The sequence below is a fragment of the Paralichthys olivaceus genome, chromosome 3, assembly GCF_024713975.1.
Source record: "Paralichthys olivaceus isolate ysfri-2021 chromosome 3, ASM2471397v2, whole genome shotgun sequence".
In the NCBI taxonomy this organism is placed as follows: Eukaryota; Metazoa; Chordata; class Actinopteri; order Pleuronectiformes; family Paralichthyidae; genus Paralichthys; species Paralichthys olivaceus.
The window spans coordinates 8,378,367-8,399,242 of record NC_091095.1 but is presented as its reverse complement, the minus strand read 5'-3'; the positions used below and the strand labels follow the sequence as shown (position 1 = coordinate 8,399,242).

At 41.0% G+C, this 20,876-nt stretch overlaps 2 protein-coding genes and 1 pseudogene across 5 annotated transcripts; all 3 read right to left on the bottom strand.

The window, feature by feature from the left end:
- Nucleotides 1–343: 343 nt before the first annotated feature.
- Nucleotides 344–3,941, bottom strand: LOC109636623 (N-acetyllactosaminide beta-1,3-N-acetylglucosaminyltransferase 3). Of its 3 annotated transcripts, XM_020098422.2 has the most exons (3): nucleotides 3,598–3,941; nucleotides 1,856–1,894; nucleotides 344–1,732 (listed from the first exon to the last, which is right to left on the bottom strand). In XM_020098422.2, exon 3 carries the CDS (start codon nucleotides 1,723–1,725, stop codon nucleotides 583–585), a length of 1,143 nt encoding a protein of 380 aa, XP_019953981.2. In that variant the 5' UTR covers nucleotides 1,726–1,732; nucleotides 1,856–1,894; nucleotides 3,598–3,941; the 3' UTR covers nucleotides 344–582. The 3 variants fall into 3 exon arrangements, with proteins under 3 accessions (XP_019953981.2, XP_019953982.2, XP_019953983.2); XM_020098423.2 differs by lacking the exon at nucleotides 1,856–1,894 and having other exon boundaries at nucleotides 3,598–3,916; XM_020098424.2 differs by lacking the exons at nucleotides 1,856–1,894; nucleotides 3,598–3,941 and having other exon boundaries at nucleotides 344–1,369; nucleotides 1,494–1,694.
- Nucleotides 3,942–4,358: 417 nt separating this feature from the next.
- Nucleotides 4,359–10,705, bottom strand: LOC138407179 (N-acetyllactosaminide beta-1,3-N-acetylglucosaminyltransferase 3 pseudogene; annotated as a pseudogene).
- Nucleotides 10,706–11,578: 873 nt separating this feature from the next.
- Nucleotides 11,579–15,960, bottom strand: LOC109636557 (low-density lipoprotein receptor-related protein 8-like). Of its 2 annotated transcripts, none has more exons than XM_069521820.1 (6): nucleotides 15,829–15,960; nucleotides 13,423–13,638; nucleotides 12,645–12,763; nucleotides 12,299–12,432; nucleotides 11,975–12,116; nucleotides 11,579–11,823 (listed from the first exon to the last, which is right to left on the bottom strand). In XM_069521820.1, exons 1-6 carry the CDS (start codon nucleotides 15,885–15,887, stop codon nucleotides 11,594–11,596), a joined length of 900 nt encoding a protein of 299 aa, XP_069377921.1. In that variant the 5' UTR covers nucleotides 15,888–15,960; the 3' UTR covers nucleotides 11,579–11,593. The 2 variants fall into 2 exon arrangements, with proteins under 2 accessions (XP_069377921.1, XP_019953885.2); XM_020098326.2 differs by lacking the exon at nucleotides 15,829–15,960 and adding an exon at nucleotides 14,951–15,055.
- Between the last annotated feature and the right edge of the window lie 4,916 nt (nucleotides 15,961–20,876).

The window sequence follows — 20,876 nt, the reverse complement described above, 5'->3', positions numbered from 1 at the left end:
TGACAAAAACGTATTCACAAAAGTGGCTGCATCACGTAGCTTTGTTGGCAGGAGCATTAAGACGTTAGTAGTCAGCAAGCACATCCAATCTTAGTGCGTCTATCCGCCTGTCAAGGAAGAACCAATTAAATTTCGCTGTGGGTCCAGGATTTTTTTCTTCCATCTATTTTAACATAGTAACATTTTTCAACATTTGTTAATTTCTCAAAGAATAATTCATGGATCTAGACGGTAAAAAAGACATGTATAGGGGACTGATATTTATGAGAATGTGCGATTTGGTGCAGACCCCCGCCCAAAAAAACCCGGATCTGAATTTAAATGTGGTTTCATAAGGGAACAGTTGTGCTTCTGGATTTACTTTATTAATCATAACACTGGCAGAGTTGAATGTGCTGTTAGTGTCACAAACAAAACAGACTAACTATCTGAAGTGACTTTCATATTCACTGTATGCTACAAACACATCAACAAACATCAAACAAACAGGTAGAAACAGTGATAGCCCTCACAGGCTAAGAGATTGTGCAGGAAGCAACGTGTAAACAAGAACGGTCACCACCAGTAAGTTACAATTTGATGCTATGAAATGGATTTCTTTGACTGTTCACATTTCAGATCTGGGTCATGTATTCTTTGCCACATAAGATACATGTAACCTGGAGGGAATCTGTGCACCAGTAAAATCTCTTTATAATAGCAAGGATCATAATCATCAAGTTTTTCCGAGGGAATGTTCATTCCTGAGGTCTTCACACCCATATGGGAAACAGGACTAAGTCCTGCTTTGGCCAAACACATCCCCATGTAAACATCATCAATAGGAATAAAAGGGATGGACTTGGACATTTTGTATATGACCATAGCTGTATAGCCAGACAGGAGGAAGCCCCCACCACCACAATAAGGGGGATAAGAGTCTGACTCCTGTACTTGTACTGGGACATAGTACTTGTTCCCTGGTGATCTAATGGGCCCCACGTTCTGGATCAAATGTCCAGTAAAGAGGTGCTTGCTTCCATTATTCTCCCTGAGGCCTTGGAGATACTCAACCATGTTGTCTGTGTTGACAAAAACATCATCATCGCCATTTAGCAAGAAGCGAGCTTTCGGACAATTTCTTTCCATCCATTGTAGGAAGAGTACCTGCTTCAAGGTGAGGTTGTAGAACGTGTCTCTAAAGTCCCATTGAAGAATGTCATTGTATTCATTTTGTTCCATTTCAAGAAGTTTGTTCTGTCTCTCTTCTTCAACATGAGAACCCGTCACTCCTGAGATGAAGAGCCTCCGGACCTGCATGCCGTTGTGCGACCTCTCTTTAGCCCAGGTTTTGCGCAGAACCTCTCGACGTTCATAATTCATAGGGGAGCTTTTAATGACCAGAAGGAGAAAGATTTCTGCAGATTTATCGGCTCCTCCGCATTTGTCAGGAATGTCCAGTATCATGGAAAAATGTTGACAGTGTCGATAGTAGAGAAAATCTTGTATATTACCAGAAAGAGAGCTGAAGCCTGTGATGTTGGCAGCAGAGATGTTCTGTTGACATCTTAACCAGGAGAAAACATTGATGTCCCTTGTGGTGGCTTCCCTTATTTCACTGCCCTCTCTCACATTTTTGGGGATGCAGATGGTTTTTTCATCGCTAAAATTTTTATTGAGATGAAGGACCAACAGACCAAGAGCTATCGCCAGCAAGACTTTTCTGGCACCAATCCTTCTCATCATTGAAACTCTGCAGTGAAAAACAAAACAATTTTTAATCAACACATCTCAGTCAAACATTAAGGAATTTTAATGATTTAATTTAAATGACTAAGTTGACATGAATTGCTCAGGTAAGTTAAGTATATCAGACCTGCACACGCCAAGTGTGAAGTTGATAAGATGACCAGATCTAAAGATTTTTGAACCACAAAGAGACAAACAGAGAGTTCGGGAATTATTAGATAGAAGACATTTAAGTTCCGCCCGCTTATCTTTATTTAAGCCTGTGGTCTCCCTTCATTTGTAAGCAAGACTTGACTTCACGTTCAGATGTTAACACTTTCACAAAAAAACCTGCACTTACACTTAAATAACCCCACTTGTGCTTAGATTTGCTCTGCTTGTGCTCAAACTGTGCACTTGCTCTCAGATATTTTGTTGCCTTTAATTTGTCACGATAATTACGTTATTGTTGTTCGATATTTGGACATGACCATTATTAGAGAGTTCATTTATTCATGTTTTCCACAGTCACACCCAAAATCAGTTAATAATCCAATCACCACCCCAGAACACAGACCCACGTATTCTGAACCTCTAGACGGAAGTGACCAGTAGGCTGTAGAGCCATGAGTGTAGGGGTCAGGAGAGTGGGGGAGGATTGTCTGTTTTACCGTCTCAAAAGTGCATCGTTAAATCAACGTGTTGTCGCAAAATATTAGCTAACTAGCTAGCTTTTTAACTCTCCTGTTTGGTCCATTACATTTCTCACAACATTACCCGTCCTCTAAATTTACAAAAAAATTATTTCAACGTTCTTTTAATGTTTGTTAGTCTGAACAAGACAAGATAAATGTATGAATTCATTTTTCCCTAATAAATGCGTGGCTCTGTAGCTTTTTGTCAGAGAACACCTGAGTTTTGTTCCACAGAAATATTCTACTTTAATGTCAAAAAATATTCTTACTCTTCAATTTTTTTCTGACAACACCCGAACCTCATTTACACAGAATTTAAAGAAAAGCATCTCAACCTCAATGTTTATCAGATTGATGTTGAAAGGATGGGCTTAATGGCAAATAGCTAGCTAACTTGTTTTGTTACATTCCATAGGAATGACGTAGGAAAAGTAGGAGTTGGAAGCGTTGCAGTTACACAGGAACATTATAGCCAGGCAGGTTTGAACTAAATTAACTAGTTCACGTCCATTTGTTCCGTTTTTTAATGGATGATGGTCCTGACAACTTGTGATAAATGTTGGTGTTTATTAGCTAAAGTGAGAGCAGGTCACAGAAACTGCAGCTCTGTAGGAACTGCTCACGTTCATCATATGTAAACTGATTCGTTCAGTTCAACGTTCACACAAAATCTGAGCATGTTGATTGAACGTGTTCATGCACAACACTGCCTGGGATGGATGGATTTGAACCCCTGTCTGTTTCTGAAGCTCTTTTTTATATTTGCAGCCAGATCCTCCCGGTGGTTTTGACACACTGCAGTATCCTCAGGAGATTTTGTTCTCAAAGATCTCTGGACCTACGTATGAGTCTGAAATAAAGTTCACTAAAGTTCAACTGAATTGACCTCTGGCTCTTGGGAGCCGGGGGCGGGAGGTGGTGAAGGAGGCGGCAGCAGGTGCAGGTGATTGACACGTTCCTCAGCAATTCACATTTTGCCTCCCAGGACAGTTTCCTGCTTCGCCTATGGACCATAGACTGTATATAAAGAGCTATGGACACACCATCATTGACCGTGACTTCAGTAGCTAGCTTGAGAAGCCCCCTCATTGCGCCGAGCTAGCTGGCGTCATGATGTTTGTCAGTGTTTAACGCGGTGAGGTGATAAAAGTCTCTGAACTACAACAGACGTCTGACAGTGACATTCTCTGCTTACCTGTCTCACGCTGCGGCCTCAGCTGTCTGTCTCTCTGTCTCTCTGCGGCCTCAGCTGTCTGTCTCTCTGTCTCTCTGCGGCCTCAGCTGTCTGTCTCTCTGTCTCTCTGTCTCTGTCCGTCCAGTTTGTTGCATGGAGCGACCACCGTGACGTCACCCGCCGGTTTTCGAACTGCGAGTCTGGCGGTTGCGACGTAACGAGAGGGAGGGGCTTGAAACGTGACGACACTACGCGCATCCACCTGCAGCCTGACGCCCCGCCCTCCTGACTGCTGCGTCAAGTAGCTCGTCAGCATCGATCGTTTGAGCATGGCCGCTAGAGGCCAGTCACAGTGCGCGTGTTTACTGTGAGTCGATGTCATGACGACACAGTGAACGCCACAACAGAGTATTGGGGGCTACTCACAGGGGAGGTTTCGAGAATTAAGTCGTAATACAACAACGATAAAGTCCGGGTGTAACGAGGATAAAGTTGTAATATTTCAAGGATAAAGTTTGGGTGTTATGACAATAAAATCAATATATTCCCAAAATGAAGTCGTTAATTTACAGGAATTAAGTCGGCATGTTACGATAATGACGTTGTATTTTTACCAGAATAAAATTGGGATATTACAAGAATAAGTCGTAATGTAGTGAGGAAAGAAGTTGTATTACGAAAAAAAAGTGATAATATGCTCGAGCTGTTTCGTTGAAGAACCAGCAGATTATCTGATGGAAATTAGCTCCTCTAAGTTTATGTTACACCACAGTACACATGTATTGATTTATGTGTTTTCTTCTCTTTAATGAATTAAATTACTTTTAATTTTTGCAAGGATTTACAATTACTCATTTAACTTTTGAAACAACGAACAAACATTTATTCTAACAGTACATAAACACACCGCTGCCATCACTGTTTTAATACAATTACATTTTTACAAATGTTTGACAATGAAACAAATGAAAAACCAACAATCAAAACCCCTGTTTAATAGTAACCATTGTGGCAGCTTTATTCCTGAACCCTGAGTTATATTTCTCTTGTATTTACAACTAGATTTAACATTTGTTTGACATAATTTGGTCGAGGCAAAGTGTTGCAAGTAGAACATATTGTTCAAACATAAATACACAGGATGTTCTACAAAAATAAAGAAAACTGTACATATATGAGCTTAAGCTGAAAATTAAATAACATCACATGTTACTGAGCAATTATTTTTCAAGACTTTTTGGAGTACTGCAGTAGTAAAAGGTATTGTTCAAAAGATTGGAGTAAAGGTTTACAAAAAAGATTACATGAAGTACAAATGGTATAACTGAAATTACCACCTTATGTTTGTTATGCAGAATTTCTTCTTCCTCCCGGCCACTGTGTGGCACTATGCTAGGGTTATGGTCCCCTGATTGCTGGGTGGCGCCGGTCTGCTGTTTAAAATCGGTTGGGCAGCCACACCACGCCCCTTCCTAGAATTGCGGACCAACACCAAGCCCCAGTCAAAACAAAATCCCACAGACACACCAACCAAACTGACAAAAATTATATATAACACACAAAACACACACCCAGATGCAATCATCATTAGAGACCCACCCACAGATACAATGGTAAAATATGGGATCTTCAACAAATTCTGTGTCAGAAACCACTTTCTATCATATGTGTGATTATACTGCATCTACAAAAAAATAAAACAATGACAACAATTATTAAAAAGGCCATCCACACTCATTCCAGTGCCGTACTGTCGGTCTATATTTGTTTTGCTGATTAGGCCTGTCCTGCATCTTCTCTACTCTTTACATTCATTGTGGGACGACCTACAAACATAATGGGCATAACTTCCTCCATAAGAATTTTAAAGTCACCTGACTGGCTGTGCTTGTTATGCTATGGATAACTGCTATCAGGGGTGTAGTTAAGCTTTTCAATTTATGTTTGAATGGTTTTCACAAGTTTTCCAATGAATCTCAACTCATTATTGTCCCATTCTTTGGGTTCTGCCACTTTACAGCTTGAAGAAAGAGCCCTAATGTCAAATGACAAAACTTGTAAGATTAATTTCATAACATTATTGTAACCATGTGTGTAAAACTCTTCTAAAATTGCTCAGTAGGGGACAGCACATGTTTCCAACATGTGCTAGAACCAGGTGAAAATTGTGCCATATATCAAGTTTGTTCAATAAATCACTGTGTAGGCTGTCTGTCACATTGAGGTCAAGTTTGTTAAATAATCTTAAAATTGGCCAGTAGGGGGCACCACACACTTTTGTTTGGAGGCAAATTAAAAATTCTTCTTGAGAGTAGGTGCTGGATGCAAAGTGTTAAATTACGTATATGAAGAAGTTAAAAATGAACCAACTTCAGTTCGCAAAGGCAACGTTGTTTCAGCGTTACACTATATTTTGGACAATAATTCTTGTGTTTCATACAAACATAACTTTTACATTGCAAATAAAAGTACTCTGTCTGGTTTAGGTGAAACCTCTACCAGTGACATAAGAAGTTGCGTCATAGACCTGCCATCAAATGATCACAGGGTATTGTCACCACCAGTGAGATTAATGCTACTAAAATGATTTCTTTGACAGTTCACATATTAGATTGGGGTCATTTACTCTTTGCCACATAAGATAGATGCCTGCTGGAAGGAATCTGTGCACCAGTAACATCTCTTTATAAAAGCAAGGATCAAATTCATCTAGTTTTTTAGAGGGAATGTACATTCCTGAGGTCCACACACCCATATGGGAAACAGGACTAAGTCCTGCTTTGACCAAACACATTGCTAAATAAACGTCATCCATAGGAAAAAAAGGGATGGACTGGGACATATTGTATATGACCATAGCTGTATAGCCAGACAGGAGGATGCCCCCACCACCACAAAAAGAGGGATAAGAGTCTGACTCCTGTACTTGTACTGGGACATAGTACTTGCTCCCTGGGTCTCTAATGGGCCCCGAGTTCTGGACCAAATTTCCAGTAAAGAGGTGCTTGCTTCCATCATTGTCCCTGAGGCCTTGGAGATACTCAACCATGTTGTCTGTGTGAGCAAAAACATCATCATCACCATTTAGCAAGAAGCGAGCTTGGGGACAATTTCTTTCCATCCATTCTAGGAAGAGTACCTGCTTCAAGGTGAGGTTGCAGTGTGTGTCTCTAAAGTCCCATTGAAGAATGTCATTGTGTTCATTTTGTTCCATTTCAAGAAGTTTGTTCTGTCTTAGTTTTTCAAACCCAGAACCCGTCACTCCTGAGAGGAAGATCCTCTTGATCTGCACACCATTGTGCAACCTCTCTTTAGCCCAGGTTTTGCGCAGTACCTCTCGACGTTCGTAGTTATCAGGGGGGCTTTTAATGACCAGGAGGAGGAAGACTTCTGCAGAATTTTCAGCTCCATCACATTTGTCAGGAACGTCCAGTATCATGGGAAAATGTCGACAGTGTTTATTGTAGAGAAAGTCTTGTAAATGTTGAGGAAAAGAGCTGAAGTCTTCGACATTTCCAGCAGACATGTTTGTTTGGCATTTCGGCCAGGAGTATACATAGGAGTTGTTTGAGGGGGACTTTCTTATTTTAGTGCCCTCCTCTCTTACATGTATGGGGCTGCAGATGGGGCTTTTGTCAGTAAACTCTTTAAAGAGATGGAAGACCAACAGACCAACAGCTGCTGCCAGCAAGAATGTCGTGATGCTGATTTTCCTCATCTTTAAAACTCTGCAGAGAAAAAAAATAAATTTAATCAACACATCTCAGTCAGACATCAAATAATTCAAATGACTGATTAGAAATGAATTGCTTAGGTATGATAAAGATATCAGACATGCACCTTCTGTCACACTACTTCAATAGTGTATAATATTTTCAAAATAAAACCCCCAGATAGTAACGGGATGTTCCCAGGAAGCCTGAAAGACACTGGATTTTCAAAATAAAACCCCCAAATAGTTACAGGATTTCCCTAGGAAGTCTAAAAAACGCTGGACCTTCAAAATAAAACACCCAAATAGTTACAGAATGTTTCAAGGAAGCCTAAAAGATGCTGGTTTTTCAAAATAAAAGTCCTGGATGATGACAAGACCTTACCAGGAAGCCCGACGGAGTCTGGATTTTCAAAATAAAATCCACAAATAGTTAGTAATAGTAATTTTTAAGATTAAATGCCATGGATGGTGATAAGACCTCAAAACATGGTTTCTCCCTGTCTCTCTGAAATTGGTACAGTCTCTCTGTCCCCCCCATAGTAACTAGATATTACCAGGAAACATGTAATGAGCCTTTATTTTGAAAATAAGCCCCCCCAATAGTAACTGGATGTTACCAGGAAGTCTGTACAGACCCTTTATTTTGAAAATAAGCCCCCCCATTATAATAGAATGTTCCTAGGAAACAAGTAATGAGCCTGGTTTTTCAAAATAAAACCCCCAGATGGTTACAGGATGTTCCCAGGGAGCCGGAAAAAGAGTGGATTTTCAAAATAAAACTCCCAAATAGTTACAGAATGTTCCCAGGAAGCTTGAAAGACGCTGGATTTTTAAAATAAAACCCCCAAATAGTTACAGAATGTTTCCAGGAAGACTAAAAAACACTGGATTTTCAAAATAAAATGCCAAGATAGTTAAGGGATGTTCCTAAGAAGCCTAAAAAAGTCTGGGCTTTCAAAATAAAATGCCCAAATAATTACAGAATGTTCCCAGGAAGCCTGAAAGACACTGGATTTTCAAAATAAAATCCCCAAATAGTTACAGAATGTTCCTAAGAAGCCTAAAAAAGGCTGGAATTTCAAAATAACCCCCCCAGATAGTTACAGAATATTGTCAGGAAGCCTGAAAGGTGTTGAATTTTTAAAATGAAATGGATGGTGATAAGACCTTACAACCTTACAACATGGTTTCTCTCTCTCTCTGAAATTGGTACAGTCCCCATGTTGACATCAAAATGCAGCTTTTATACATGTCTTTCTCTCTCACTGTCTCATTCTCTGGCTCAGGGTCTCTCTCCTTACTCTTGAACTGGTACAGTTTCTCACTCTCTCTCTGTCATAGTGATAGTTACAGAATGTTCCCTGGAAGCCTGGAAGACACTGGATTTTCAAAATAAAAACCCCAAATAGTTACAGGATGTCGCTAGGAAGTCTAAAAAATGCTGGACCTTCAAAATAAAACACCCAAATAGTTACAGAATGTTTCCAGGAAGCCTAAAAGATGCTGGTTTTTCATAATAAAAGTCCTAGATGATGACAAGACCTTACCAGGAAGCCTGAAGTAGTCTGGATTTTCAAAATAAAACACACAAATAGTTACAGGATGTTCCCAGGAAGCCTGAAAGATGTTGGATTCTCAAAATAAAATCCCCAGATAGTTACGGGATGTTACTAAGAAGCCTAAAAAAGGCTGGACATTCAAAATAAAGACCCCAGATAGTTACGGGATGGTCCCAGGAAGCCTGAAGGAGGCTGAATTTTTTTAATAAAATCCCATGGATGGTGATCAGACCTTATAACATGGTTTCTCTCTGTCTCTGAAATTGGTACAGTCTCTCTGTCACTATCCTGGATCATGTGATCAAAATGCAGCTTTTCTCAATGCTGAAAATGTGTCTCTGAAATTGGATTTCATGTGAACCTGGATAATATGCGTCTCTCTGTGCGAGCGTCGTCGGCAACGAGCACAAGGCACCCATTCAAAAGATTTTCTAGTTATTGTTTATTGATCAAATAATTACCTTCTATTTCACAAAGAACTGGTATCCTGCAGTTTGTGTTAAATTGTAGCGGGATGGTTACAGAAAACTGAGTATGGCACGGCACAGACCCACCAAGAATATTTTTCGCCAGCCGCCACTGCTCTTACCTTAACCATCGCACAGTAATTGCTAAACTTAATTCAAACTTCTTTGAAAACGTCTTCCAGCAGACCTTTGAAAAAGTGAGGATCATGTCCTGACTTTGACAAAATGTCTTTAAGGTAAGGTCTTTACTCAAAATGGTCCTCAAGTCACAAAGAAACAAACACAGCTTATTTATGAGTCCCAGAACCTGAGGGAAAAGTCACAGCACACACTGACTCCGCTGCGCTCTCTCTCTCTCTCTCAGCTGAACTTCTCTGACCACAGTTTAAATGTTGATTTGTTTAAAATGACACAATATTAACTCTGATCCTCACATAATGATCGATACGTTCTTCATTAGTTAAATCTTTCTTCAGAGCAGTGAGCGCATTCATCATCCGTCCAGCTACGCTTTCATCCTCCTGCTCTATCTCCCCCTCTCTCTGTCACACACACACAGACACACACACACAGACACACACACACACACACACACACACACACACACACACACACACACACACACACACACACACACACACACACACACAGTGTTATAGGACAAGTGAAACTCAGACTGTGTCAAAAAAAGATCATTTTTAAACAGTCAATGTATGGCGGTGCGCTCGGTAAAAACTGTAAAACCTAACTTCTTTACTGTCCAAACGTATGAATAGAGCCAAAATAAACACTTAGTGCAGCTGTGCATGTGCCTTCTTCCTGCGCCCGTAGCCATGTGTAATCGTTTCAATAAAACCATGGAATGGAATTGAATGTAAATGTTGGAATGGAAATAATGCTTTTCTTTTTTTTCTGTGTCTGCGTAGACCAATTAATGTATGGGGTTTATCGCAAGTCATAACATCATCAATAATGTGGAGCCCTATAAACAATCTTACAAAATATTCCAGATTACCAGAGTTCATCATTTCTGCCTGTTTAACTTAAATGTGGAAATTAGAAAACATTTTGAAATATGAAATCAAAATAAGTAGGCTTACATTCAGTCGGTGGAAAAGCTGGCCGGCAGGCAACAAGAAAACCTGAAGATACAAAAACCTCCAAAAAATTCAAATAGAAACTTGATAAACTGGAGAACAAAAAGGAACTAAACCAGAGTGGAACAGAGCTGTGAAGTCCTGAGAATCTGAACTAAACCAGATGTGACAAAGCACAGATGAACACAGAGATCAGACATCTCAAACACTGTGGGGTGGGGCAAAGAATCCCAACAGCAGGAGACGATGATGACAGGAGGTTGAGCAAGAATACATAATAAACAGGTTTGTTCAAGAGCCCTGTGGTGTTAAATCTGCTCCTGGAATTTAACTTCATCTGAAGTTAAGTGTGTGTGTGTGTGTGTGTGTCTCTCTCTCTCTCTCTGTCAGAGTGCATGCTGGGAGTGAGTGTGGTTGGTGCTTTGGAGAATGTGTCAAATAGTTTTCTATCTTTTCTTCGCTCTTCTTTCTTTACTTATATTAGTAGTGTGTTTTTGTGTAGTAGTAGTACTGTGTTTTGTCTAGTAGCCTCCACAAGCTAACACTCTGAAACGCCATCAAACTGTGTCCAGCTGTGGACTGCTCTGTAGAAGAGGTCAGTCTGGCTGTAGGTGAGGTTGTTGGCTACAATAGTGTGAAGTCTGCCTCAAGAATGAACAGCGCTGCGGTAATATTTCTGGATAGCATCGACAAAGCAAACCAGTTATTAGAGAGTGGAGTTGTAATTCAAGGCTTTTTCAGCCCCGTGTTGTCCCTGGTCAGCCCTGCTAAAAAGGTCATTATCTCTAATGTGCCCCCGTTCCAGAAAAATGAGCTTTTAGAGAAAGAGCTGGCAAGTTAAAGTTCCCCGATAAAAATGATCCCCATCAACTCTAAATCCCCACACCTTAAACATGTTGTGTCTTTCAGGAGACACATGTTCATGATTCTGAAGAACTAAACTTGGTTTTCAAGTTTAAAATGACTGAGATGTGTTTAAAAAAGAATTCAGAGTACCAGAGAGTGCACAAAATTAAAAAAAAAAAAACATCATCATGGACTAAAAATCATTTTCTCAGTCCAGTACACTTTTTGGAGTTTTAAACTGAGAGAGCAGAATGAATTTCCTTCCTTGGATTTGAAGTGTTAAAAACAATAAAGTGTGTGTTTGAACAGTCATTACATATATCAAAAGACTGCTCAAAGACAGACTTTATTTGACCCAGGAAACTGAATCTTACTGATAAGAGAGAGGACTCCAGTGAAGGTGGGATCAGATAACCTCGAGGCCCGAACAGCGATAGAAGGAGTTTCATGAGAATTTTGTTCAGTGTCTGGAAAAACACAGCTGAACTCTGGACTCTCAGACAGCAGGTCGACCACACACCCGTGGTGGCACGCTGTCCCAGGACGTCCACATACAGATGACCCTAAGAACCAACAGGATGCCGTCACTTGAGATGAATCAGCGATTGTGAGGTGGCCAAGTACACCCTGTTTTTATTAATCAAACCTAAACACAAACCTTAACATATCATGAAATCTGAGACATATCATGTGCAGAAATGTCCTTGATCGTACCATCAGGCTGGAGGACGGGCTGAATGACGACCACACCACCTGGTGATGCTACATTTGTCAGCAGTATTTGAAGTTGGCTGCCATTGTGCTTGTTTGCTCTGCAGATGGAGCGTGTGACTTCTTCACTCCAATATACAAAACCCTGTTGAAACAGAGAGAGGGAGTAAGCATTATTTGATTGTGGGTTTTCTTAGGCTTCTTCCTACAGTTCAAATAAATGCAGATCAGGGTGAGGTTGATTGCAGACTCTAAATTGACTGCAGCTTTGAGTGTGAAGATTTATAGGCGCATCAGTACACCACAGGGCTGTAACATCTTTTTCACCTCAAACACAGCCAGTCCGAAGGGTCGGTCCAGATAACCATTAGATTCCACCACTGTTTTACGATCACGGCCTTTAAAATTTACTCTGGAGATGCTTCTCTGATCAGCCCAGTACAACAGCTGACGAGGCATATCTAGGGGGAAAAAAACACATGAACACATAAATGGATGTGGTAAACAGCACTGCTCACACATATTGTTTTAAAGGGGAGGCCATTCCTTTTTTAAATTTCTTTAAACTTTCCAAAATCAATTCAGATACATTGCAAAATGAAAACATATGGAGTATAGAGATTTTCCAAGTTTCCAAGTACAAAAACTTTCTTTGATAATTATCACAACATACCTACAGAGAGGGCAACAGGGCAGCGTATTGAGGAAGTGACTAGGGCCACAGTGTCTCGGCCGTCCAAGCCAGCACTCTCAATCTTTGGGAAACTGCCACATTGAGCCCAGAAGAGAAACCTGAGAAAACAAAATGCAGCAGAGTTCTGCGATAAGATTCTTGACTCATCCCATTTAATTGTTCTTTATGTTTGTACTTCTTGCATTCATGCTTTTTCCAATATTGTAAAAATTGCAATTGTGTAATTAAACACAACACTGAAAATATTTTTTTATGTCATTCATTTAAAATATGTTACAAAAAAACTTCAACAGCCCGGTTTGGTTTAGACTTTGGCTAGGTTGTCCTCTGTGTAGTGTTTTTATGAATCAATGACACATCATTCTAATGAAGATCAATCGTAATCAGAAAATAGTTTTTTGAAACCTCAACCTATGTCCAATCAGGCGGGGAGAATGAAATAAATGTGATTGGCAGATTCAAATGGTATAGACTAAAGTTGACTATTGGGTGGGTAGAGTAGACATTTGGGTGGGTATTGCCCACCCCTGCCCACTTCTAGATCTGGGCCCCGTTAACAAACTGTTGAGAAAGTGAAAGTCGAAAGAGAGAGAAAAATTATTCTGTATCAGCACACTGATGCAGTCCCCCACCAAAACTGAATGGGTGATTTTCTGACCCAGACTGCATCCTTCTACCAAGTTTTGTGGGAATCTGTCTGACAGATGAAAACGTAACCTTGTTCCAGGTAAAAATGGAAATCTGTGTGTAGCTCTACCCTCTGAGAGGATCCACAGCCACTGCAGAAGGTTTGTCCAGCCCTGTGATGAGCTGACGCTGTATTGAACCGTCCAGCAGGCTGACGTTAATCGAACCACTCTCCACGCCGGTCCAGTAGAGGAGCTGGTGGATCCAGTCCACGGCCAGGCCCGACACTGTACCTTTTACTTTCAGCAGCAATGTGGCGTTATGTTGATTTCCATCCATGGAGACCCTGAGAAACATCCACAGATGAAAAGGCATAACACTCACAATCCTTGTCTTTGTGAGCATGTGAGCCTGCTAATGTTGACACATATCACACGTTAACAGGCAGGAAAGGATCAGAAGCATCTTTTTACTAATGATCCTTTTCTTCTTATTAACTGATTATTTTGATGTTTCTCCCTGAAATCCATTAGACTATATGAAATCAGCCTCTATGTTCAGCACAGGGAATTAAATACACTTGTGCCAATCTAACTGTCTTTCCCATTACCTCTTTTTTGCACTGTTACCTTACCTCACTTTATGTCATATGTTTATATTGTTATATCTTTACACTGGTTGCACTGTTATTGGAGTGGTTTTTAAATCTCATTGTACATGTGTATAGTGACAATAAAGGCATTCTATCTATCTAGTTGTAGAGGGACATTCTTTCAGTTAATTCAACTCAATCTATGATGGTTATCTCCCTATCCTTTATTCATCAGCACATGTAATGTCACCAAACTGGATCAAGCTCAAGTCATTCAAGTGAAGCAACTGACGTAAATGTGTTTTATTGAAGTAAAGGTTAGCACAGTTTGAACACTTTGGAACGTCGAGGACCGAATTATACGAGTCATAGAATGGTAGAGCATATACCTCCACCAAGGCTCAACTGTCCCTTCAATTCAATCTGTACCAAATTTCACACCTCATTCTGAAGAACAGGTCAGGCTGGGGCGTTGCACCTGGCAACAATGTTGATGATACTGTCAAATCTTGCCACATTGCATTCTGTCAGTAGTCGCATCTCAATTCTAAATCTTGCTATACAAACAGCAGTGCTAAGATGTGACAGCTCAGGTGTTTCTGCTGCAACTGTTTGTCTTGTTCATTTATGCTGCACGTTGCTGTTCTTCCTGTTGGTCTTGAAACAGCTCATACCCTACATTGCGAAACGTCTCTTTTAGAGCAGTGATAGTACAGATTTGGTCATCTTTGTCGTAACAAATCACTTTGAGCTGCATTTTATGTATGAAAGGTGCTGTATAAATAAAATGTATTATTATAATAGTATTATCTTGAAAGGTTTACATTTGGATCAGAGTGATTCAATTAATCTTGCTTTGGAAAACGCGGCATTAAAACATCCATGATAGCAAAGCAAGGGATTTCCAAATCTGATCATTGATGAACCACTGAGCCCTGGAGACAATGAATGTGTGTGTAACACTTCCTGACCTTCTATCCAAAGGTTGAGATATTTTGGTCAGGACACATGTGGTGGACTGACCCAGTGTGTGGCGGCTGCAGACGCTACAGCTCCACTATGGTACCTGTATATAGGGCCTCGTCCTCACCGGGCCCAGTACAGTGTGTGGTTTGAGGCCAAAGCCGCCACGGGCCCGAGTCCTGATAAATGTGGGGCCGGTTCTACGTGCTCTGTGCCAGTCACGCTCATCCGGTGTGCTCCTTATGATTTTTGTTTTTGTTTTCTTCATACATGTGACATGTTTTTGCACAACCTGGATGAGCTGTGATACAATCGTGTGCATCAGCACTCAGTGAACAAATGTAACCTCGAACCAACCTAGACAAAGCAACAAGAGTCCTCAATGTTGCAGAACAGGACAGGATTTCCTGTCAGACTGGATTGTGTGGAGAGAAACAACAGTAGCGTGATAATGTGACCTCAGCAGTAGGTTTAAAACATTCAGTTCCCCCTGTGCTCATTGTCCTATCTCATGTATTTGAACGTGTTGTGACTGAAATGAACTGCCACCACAATATATTTCAAGCAGGAGGTGAACACATGATTGATCGACTTCAGATTTGTAAAATGTTTTGCTGTTTTTTAAGTGTTTGTCATTCTCTGCTCATTAAGAAGAGTTTAAAACCACAGCCTTCACTCAGGAGCAAAACTCAGATTAATCAGTGCATTCCTCTAATAAGGCTCAACAGTGTTTTAATGAAACCACATTCAAATTCACTAGATCCATTTTTTTTATGGATCTGCACCAAATTAGGTGAGACTTGTAAGTTTTACACCCAATCCAATCAGCAGTGAGTTTTTCATCACGCATCACCTCCTCAGTGTGACTGATTACAGTAACTCTCTAGATTCTCCTGCTGGTAATATCACATGTAGTTTTTTCTAGGACTTTAAGGACTTGGTAAGTGACTAGTTAAAGGGAAAAAATGAATATTCACTCACCATCTACTCACAACTAGGTCAATGAAGGGGCGGGTGAAGTGTTTGACTCCACACAACATTTGGGGGTCTCATTGGTAAACAGCTTTGCTGCAATTGAACTAACTAGTGACCACGTCTTCAAACATAACAACTACAGACAGAAAACATAAAATGCCTCCTTACTGCTCCTGTTGTGTCCATGTGTCTGTAAGCCCTGACATTCAAAGTCGACTCAAACATTTACATCATGTATTTAGTCTAAATGTGTGTGTGTGTGTGTGTGTGTGTGTGTGTGTGTGTGTGTGTGTGTGTGTGTGTGTGTGTGTGTGTGTGAGAGATGCATTTGTCCTTTCATGTGTCATGAAAACCACTGGCAGAGAGGTTGCTATGCCTTTGTTGTACAATGCTTTTTTCATTTTGTTGTTGGCTTTTCCAGGGAATCTGGCTGAGTTAGTTTTCACCTCCTCAAAACGAGCACACCGGATGAGCGTGACTGGCACAGAGCATGTAGAACTGGCCCCACATTTATCAGGACTCGGGCCCGTGGCGGCTTTGGCCTCAAACCACACACTGTACTGGGCCCGATGAGGACGAGGCCCTATATACAGGTACCAGAGTGGAGCTGTAGCGTCTGCAGCCGCCACACACTGGGTCAGTCCACCACATGTGTCCTGACCAAAATATCTCAACCTTTGGATAGAAGGTCAGGAAGTGTTACACACACATTCATTGTCTCCAGGGCTCAGTGGTTCATCAATGATCAGATTTGGAAATCCCTTGCTTTGCTATCCAGGATGTTTTAATGCCGCGTTTTCCAAAGCAAGATTAATTGAATCACTCTGATCCAAATGTAAACCTTTCAAGATAATACTATTATAATAATACATTTTATTTATACAGCACCTTTCATACATAAAATGCAGCTCAAAGTGATTTGTTACGACAAAGATGACCAAATCTGTACTATCACTGCTCTAAAAGAGACGTTTCGCAATGTAGGGTATGAGCTGTTTCAAGACCAACAGGAAGAACAGCAACGTGCAGCATAAATGAACAAGACAAACAGTTGCAGCAGAAACACCTGAGCTGTCACATCTTAGCACTGCTGTTTGTATAGCAAGATTTATAATTGAGATGGAACTACTGACAGAATGCAACGTGGCAAGATTTGACAGTATCATTAACATTGTTGCCAGGTGCAACGCCCCAGCCTGACCTGTTCTTCAGAATGAGGTTTCCTCTTCTCACTGCAGCACTAGCCTTCAAAGTATAATCCTTGTCAGAAGTTTGTTAAATGTGTTCAAGTGTATTTTATTAAGTGAGCTCATCCAGTTTAGTTGTATGTCTCGAGCCATAAAGACACTTGAGTGGAATCTCTGTAAGAACATCCCTCAATCCAGGTACACTGACTTTTTTCTTGATTAAACAATAATAATAATAATCATGTGTTCCTCTCTCTTGGAAAGCAGTCACTTTTCTGGACAGTCAGCTCACATGTAACAGCTCTTTGTGTTTCATTCACCCTGACTGGGACCTGACTGACATACAGCCAGAATCTATCATCGATCAAATTTTATTTGTCAATATTCACAAATAAAAATTTGCCTCGTTGGACTTAACGAGGTGCAGAAGAAACCCCCTGAAGAAAAGCCTGCACCTAATTTATTCTGAGACCCTAGATGTTGAACTCTAAAGACTATTGCAAGGATTTCATGAAACTTGGTGAAGGATGGGACATGAGCCAAGAAAGACCCCATTACAGTTCATGAATCTTGATGAAAACAATCAGGCACATTTAGAGAACTGATTTCTGTAAGTGTGTGAAATTTGGTACAGATTGAATTGAAGGGACGGTTGAGCCTTGGTGGAGGTATATGCTCTACCATTCTATGACTCGTATAATTCAGTCCTCGACGTTCCAAAGTGTTCAAACTGTGCTAACCTTTACTTCAATAAAACACATTTACGCCAGTTGCTTCACTTGTGAGCATGAATGACTTGAGCTTGATCCAGTTTGGTGACATTACATGTGCTGATGAATAAAGGATAGGGAGATAACCATCATAGATTGAGTTGAATGAACTGAAAGAATGCCCCTCTACAACTAGATAGATAGAATGCCTTTATTGTCACTATACACATGTACAATGAGATTTAAAAACCACTCCAATAACAGTGCAACCAGTGTAAAGATATAACAATATAAACATATGACATAAAGTGAGGTAAGGTAACAGTGCAAAAAAGAGGTAATGGGAAAGACAGTTAGATTGGCACAAGTGTATTTAATTCCCTGTGCTGAACATAGAGGCTGATTTCATATAGTCTAATGGATTTCAGGGAGAAACATCAAAATAATCAGTTAATAAGAAGAAAAGGATCATTAGTAAAAAGATGCTTCTGATCCTTTCCTGCCTGTTAACGTGTGATATGTGTCAACATTAGCAGGCTCACATGCTCACAAAGACAAGGCCTACATGCACATGTTTATCAGCTATAATGTTTTCCATGTTCACCATCTTGGTTTAGCGTATTACTATGCTAACATGTGGATCAACCATCTAATACAATGACTGCTTGTATAGTTGGTCTCTAAACCAAAGGTAACCAACAGGTCAACTGTGATTGATAAGTCAATATTGAAAGCCTTCGCTCTTGATCCCCAGCAGGCCACACTGGCTGCAGTTGCACTGTGGAGCAGTTTTCTTCTCACTACAGCACCTATATGTATCACGGGTGACGTCCTGAAGGAGCAGTTAGCTGGTGAGAAAATAAAGAGGATTAAATCCATGGAAAAGCAAACACAGCAGCTCCACATTATAGTGTGTGCAGTGGTGTGTGTTTCATAATTGAATCATAACACAGTCCTAACTGGATCCTGCTTTTCTTGTCACATCCTCCTCTCTTTGATCACATTTCCTGTCGGAGGCCGCAAACATTTGGAGAAACATTTGTGCATGTGTTTAATCTTTTTTGATTGTGAAAGGAGAAGCAACATAGAGCTAAATGAATCAATCAAATTTGATTTGTATAGCCCATATTCACAAATCGCCATGTCTCATAGGGCTTCACAAGTTGGGACATCCTCTGTCCTTAACGCTCGACAACAGTAACAGTTGCCACACCGACTGCAGTACAGCTGCTCTTCTACACATTTGAGTTTTTTTCTGCGCCCTGTGTGGTTCACAGTAAAATAAAGAGAGCAAATCTTTCAGCATAGTGTCAGCGTTTATCAGTCCAATACATAAATGTTTGCAAAACTTCCTGTACCCGTTTCAAAATAAAATCGCTCGAGCATATCTGTCCACTGAATCCATTTCTTTATTTTTAAAAGGATTTTATTGAGGAATATTTGTAGGAGCAGGAGTTCATACTGTATATTACTGACATTTATTTGAATATATAGGCCTACTTTTGTACAAGGACATAGTCATACCAGAAACCACACAAGGGCTGAAGTAAATGTTGACATAAAGAACTTCAGGTGATGGGCAGTAGGCTCTCTCTCTGTTCAATTTATGAGGCAAACCCTATGTAAAAACGTCGTGCTGGCAGAAGCAGCCCTCTCAGAGGGTCGAGCCACATACAGATTTACATTTTTACCTTTGGTGGTTATGTCATGTTTTCATCTGAGTTGTTTGTTCTGTTAGTTCACAGGAGGAAATAGAAGAAGCAGTGCTCAAAGCACAACTGTGGGTCTAATAATGCATTTCGCACATTGTTGCATCACAGTGTGGAAATTACATACTGTTTGCTTTAAAGGCTTTTCCATGGATTTGGATTTGCTAGTGTAGCAGGAGGTACTGTCAGTGCCTTGCAGCGATTACAGTCCCAGCCAATCGCCGAGGGGGAAAGACAGTATAAAGGCAGGTAGAGAGCCTCGGTCTCCCTCTTGCTTGCCGAAGGCTGGGTGGGTGACGTCACTTCTCTGCGTCCGTCGCCTCCGCTCCCGGGTGGTGGCAAGTGGGCCGTTAGCCGCAGCTGCAGTATTTCCACATTGGGGTCGGGCAGTGTTAATTGTTGTTTTGCTCCATAAAGGTTCATTTGTGCGTTTCTGCCAGCTGCACGCTGCTCACCACGTCCTAGGCCGTTGCTGTCGGTGCCCCCCCCCCGTTTGCCGGCTCGCTGCTCATTGCTGGGAGGTGCGCTGCTTCGGCGCGACCTCCGCTCAACGTCGTTTGGTCGGGGACGGCCTGATCGGTAGGTAACGTGGCGTCCCCCCCTCCAGCCACTCATAAGTTGCTCACATTTGTTGTTTACCATTACCATTATTGTAGGCTAAAAGACGTAACGGCGCAGCGCCAGCAGAGCGCTGCGGAAGTGCTGATGCTTTGCCGGGACTGTTTGGGCATCACGCTAGGCGCATCGTCGCCTGGCTGAGACTGAGTGCAGCGCTGTGTGGCACACTGGTCTTAGTCACATTTTAATGTGTGCGTGTGTGTGAGATCTTGTTTATGTATGCTGGTTTGTTTTAGTTGCCCTTTTATTTGGTCGTAGTTATTTTCTTTTTTTTTTGAATAATTAGTCTTGTCACAGCCCTTTATTTTTCTTAATCTCGTGTTTATTTTGTTTGGGTTCTTATGGAAGATTTTGACTGATTAATTGATTTCTATTCTTTTGTGATTACGTGTCACCTGATTTATATTTGTTTCATCCCTGATCTCTCCCTCTCTGATTTGTCCATCCAGGTGCGGACGCCTACGGTGCTGGGTGGGTGTCCCGGTGGTGGTGTTCCCTTTTTTATACCGTGCTACGCCGTTTAGTTTGTTGTGTTTCACCTTTCTCTTATTTGCGTCACGTGTGGTGTCCCTGGAATCCGTTTAATTTGGACCCCCAGACACGGTAGGCCTCAGCCCTGGTTGGACCCTTTTACCTCCTTAGGGAGGGAGTTTTATGGTTAAGGTTTGAGAGTAAGTAAATTGTAATTAATAAATAAACAGACTTTGTACCCTTGAACCACTGTCTCTGCCTCCCCTGTCGAATGGACCTGAGTGCCTTCCTCTTAAATTGACCCATTTAAATAAGTCCCTGGGTGAAATTCCCAGGGTGGCGTTGTCTGGTAGCAATCG

Coding starts and splice junctions, on each gene's coding strand:
- LOC109636623 (XM_020098422.2), bottom strand. CDS start 1,725: ATGATGAGAAGGATTGGTGCCAGAAAAGTCTTGCTGGCGATAGCTCTT.
- LOC109636557 (XM_069521820.1), bottom strand. CDS start 15,887: ATGTTGTGTGGAGTCAAACACTTCACCCGCCCCTTCATTGACCTAGTT. Junction 13,639..15,828: donor GACCTAGTTGTGAGTAGATG/GTGAGTGAATAT, acceptor GATGTTTCTCAG/GGTCTCCATGGATGGAAATC. Junction 11,824..11,974: donor GCCCGTCCTCCAGCCTGATG/GTACGATCAAGG, acceptor GTTGGTTCTTAG/GGTCATCTGTATGTGGACGT.